Raw genomic sequence first — 3,210 nt, 5'->3', positions numbered from 1 at the left:
TTGAGGTAAGAAAACCATTTCTATTTCTTGTGTAAATTCAGTATGTTGACCTCCTGCATTCTGTGAGATCAACTAAAATAAGTGTATAGTTCAAGAGCTATGAGATTTTGAATGTTGATTCTAATATTTAACAGTTAGCAAGAACTCCTCAGTTTCAATGTGTTAAATATACGTTGCAAACTGTATCAGATTTTTTTTTACAGTTTGCCTTTCAGCTGTAAAGAGCCCATGTTCTGCTTTGAGGTTTTCTCTGTCTTTCAGTGTTATATAGCTGCTTTTCATGCATGTTAAAGGTCGGTAAACTTCAAAGCCGTAAGTCCACACTAAATGAAGTTCTTCTCTTCCACAGAAAACACTTTTCTTTACTTGCCTGGAACACCTTATTTGAATTGCAGCCTTTTCTTGTGTTCTTTATCTACGTCATCATGTAACACATTGACTTAACAGCTGCTTCGCGGCTAGTCTGGCCCTCAAACAAAGATTGAGCTGCTTGAGCACAGTTCATAAAAAGATGGATCATTTCAGACAGAGGCTGAGAAGAGCAGCTGCAGCATGTACAGTGTTAGAAACGTAATGTTTGTGTGTTTAAACATTATAGCAGGTAAACATATACTAGTAGAGCCCAAAGTACAATTACGAAACGACACATGAGCATTTTATGAGTTCTTTAATTAGACAATCATGAATCATGACATTAAGACTTCACTAGCACAAACATCATTGACATTAAACTTGTGTAATGACAGCAATGATCAGGAAAACTGTTTAAATCTATGCGTCAGAATTCATTCTTTACCCTGGAAAAGCATCCTGTTTTAGTTCATGTAGTTTGGCACCTTTACCTCAATGTTCACTTACTAGCTTTTTTTTGTTGGCTGAATTCCATTTGATTTAACTCTTTAAAATTATGTTCTCTCTAGCAGTAATTTCAGCTGTGTCTAATCTATACATTCAGTGCCTGTTTCAGTAGCTAGAGCTGTGACATCTGGTACAACAGCTCTCCTTTTCTCTACTTTGACAGATGTTCTACATTTTCATTGTCAAAAAAATTCTTCTTTAAGTTGTTGGTGAAGATCACACTGGGTGTTGGTGCTTCACTGGGCTGTGTTACATTCAAAAGTGTCCCTGATGTTTAAATGCTATCCAGTGCACCACCAGCACCCAGAGAGAGCTCTATAATCAACATAGAGTACGACTGTCACCTTTTTGATGACAAGAACCAAAGATGTAGAAGCTTCATGAAAGTACAATTTATAGGAGAGCTGGGTATTGGATTGCATTCAAATTCACAGGTGTATCAAATGAAGTGACACCTGAGTGTATATCTGTAACCGACCACTAATATTCACAATATTGGGAAGGCTTTGAGCTTTGAGAATAAATTCAAAGTATCTCGGCAAAGAAGGATTCAACGTTGCTGAACCTATAAGTAGTCTGAGTAATGACGCTTGTCAGTTTCACGTACAATTTTTTTTTGGAAAGAGAAAAAGACCCCAACAGCATTGTATTTTTATGTGTATTCACAACTTTTCTGTTTGTCATAAATGCATGTTGCTTCCAATTGATTTCATTACCAGGATCCTGACAACAACAAGATTGCACAGTGGAGCGATGCATTCTCTATAAATAGAATAGTGGAGCGTAATTTCGCCTTGAACTCTGAGGCCCGTGAGGGAACCTACAAAGTCACTGTGGTCTCTAAGTATGGGACGGCATATCAGTCCTTCAAAGTGGAGAAGTATGGTAAGTTTGGGAGATTGTTTTTGCGTGTCAGTTCTGTCCATTTACAATGAAGTACAAATGCTAATATGCATGTTTTGTCCACAGTTTTGCCTAAATTTGAAGTAACATTAAATGTAAGTGAGGAAGTGAGTATTGGGAGCCAAGAAATCTCTGCTACAGTATGTGCAAAGTAAGTAAAAGGCCTTTTTATGACAAATAAAATCTAAAGTAGGTCTGGAGAAGTGAATAAGTGATTGATTGTTTCTGTTTTATTTAATTAGGTACACGTTTAGACAGCCTGTGCCAGGATCTGCTACGGTTAAGATGTGTCGACCTCTTCAACGCTTTTTGCGTTCTGTAGACTTAACTCCTCCCTGCGCCACAGAGACAAAGAAGGTAGAGTTTCTATAATTATGGTCGCATCTCTCTGCTAAGGCAAAGTGCACGTAAAGCAGAAGCTCTGCCCATGCAGCATTCTGTACATGTAACTGCACTACGTTCAACATTTAGCATAATCTCTAATACATATACTCTATACTCTACAACCAACCTCACAAATTAATGTTCATGTCTTTATTACACCTACAGAAATCACCTATAACTTTATATTCTGAATTTTCATCTAGAAACTAAGTCAGCACGCTTGATGAGATGACAAAAACACAGACCTTCGTGAACACAGAAAGTGTGACACAGGCCTTTGCCTTTCTGTGTCTAAGAGTATGCAGACATTATTTTTTAGAGTGCAGTGATCATTAACTACACGTCGTGGTGTCTTTAGCTGTCCATGTGCACGTCCACAAGGGTTTATAGCTTAAGCTGTCCGGCTAGATTCTGGTTTGTAAGCTATAATGTAGCTAGTACATAAATCTAAAATAAATGTACCTGACATCTTTGCTCTTTGCTCACCATCTCATTATCCTCACTGTTATTGTTCATGTTGCACCTCCACACCTTGCACTCTTGTAAATTCTTGTAAATAACTACAGTTCTATGGTTCTTGTTTAAACTTAACTTAATTCTTCTTATCTTTTGCTTCTGCTTTGCATTACGACAGCTATTTTTTATTTTTAGTTACTTTTATTTTTTTAGCTATTTTTACATTTTTATCTTGTACATTGTTCCTCACTGTGTATATTTATTGTTGCACATCATCGTGACATGCTCGATGACACACAGTCCTCCATTTAGCCATCTAGCAAATGTCAGGACCATCAAAACAACCACATAGCAACCATGTGGTAACGCCAAATACAGTGCCACGTCCCGTAAATGACCTATTTATATGGTCAGTTCTTTCAGTTTGCCATAGAAATAAGTTAAATCAGGGCTGCAAGGTGGTGCAGTTGGTAGCACTGTTGCCTCGCAGCAAGAAGGTCGCCGGGATCTTTCTGAGTGGAGTTTGCATGTTCTCCCCGTGCAGCGTGGGTTCTCTCCGGGTTCTCCGGCTTCCTCCCACACAGTCCAAAAACATGTTGAGGTTAATTG

General features: G+C 38.2%; 1 protein-coding gene across 1 annotated transcript in view; it reads left to right on the top strand.

The window, feature by feature from the left end:
• Positions 1 to 3,210, top strand: part of LOC103369556 (alpha-2-macroglobulin-like) — a 25,620-nt gene that overhangs the window by 2,242 nt on the left and 20,168 nt on the right. Inside the window, exons 5-7 of the mRNA XM_008298303.1 lie at positions 1,578 to 1,743; positions 1,828 to 1,912; positions 2,084 to 2,118. Of these exons, the coding sequence (XP_008296525.1) occupies positions 1,578 to 1,743; positions 1,828 to 1,912; positions 2,084 to 2,118 (286 nt within the window). The remainder of the gene's footprint in view (positions 1 to 1,577; positions 1,744 to 1,827; positions 1,913 to 2,083; positions 2,119 to 3,210) is intronic.

Source organism: Stegastes partitus, unplaced genomic scaffold, assembly GCF_000690725.1.
Source record: "Stegastes partitus isolate 25-593 unplaced genomic scaffold, Stegastes_partitus-1.0.2 Scaffold1303, whole genome shotgun sequence".
NCBI lineage: Eukaryota > Metazoa > Chordata > Actinopteri > Pomacentridae > Stegastes > Stegastes partitus.
The sequence above is the reverse complement of the archived record's forward strand: the minus strand, read 5'-3'. Positions and strand labels throughout refer to the sequence as shown.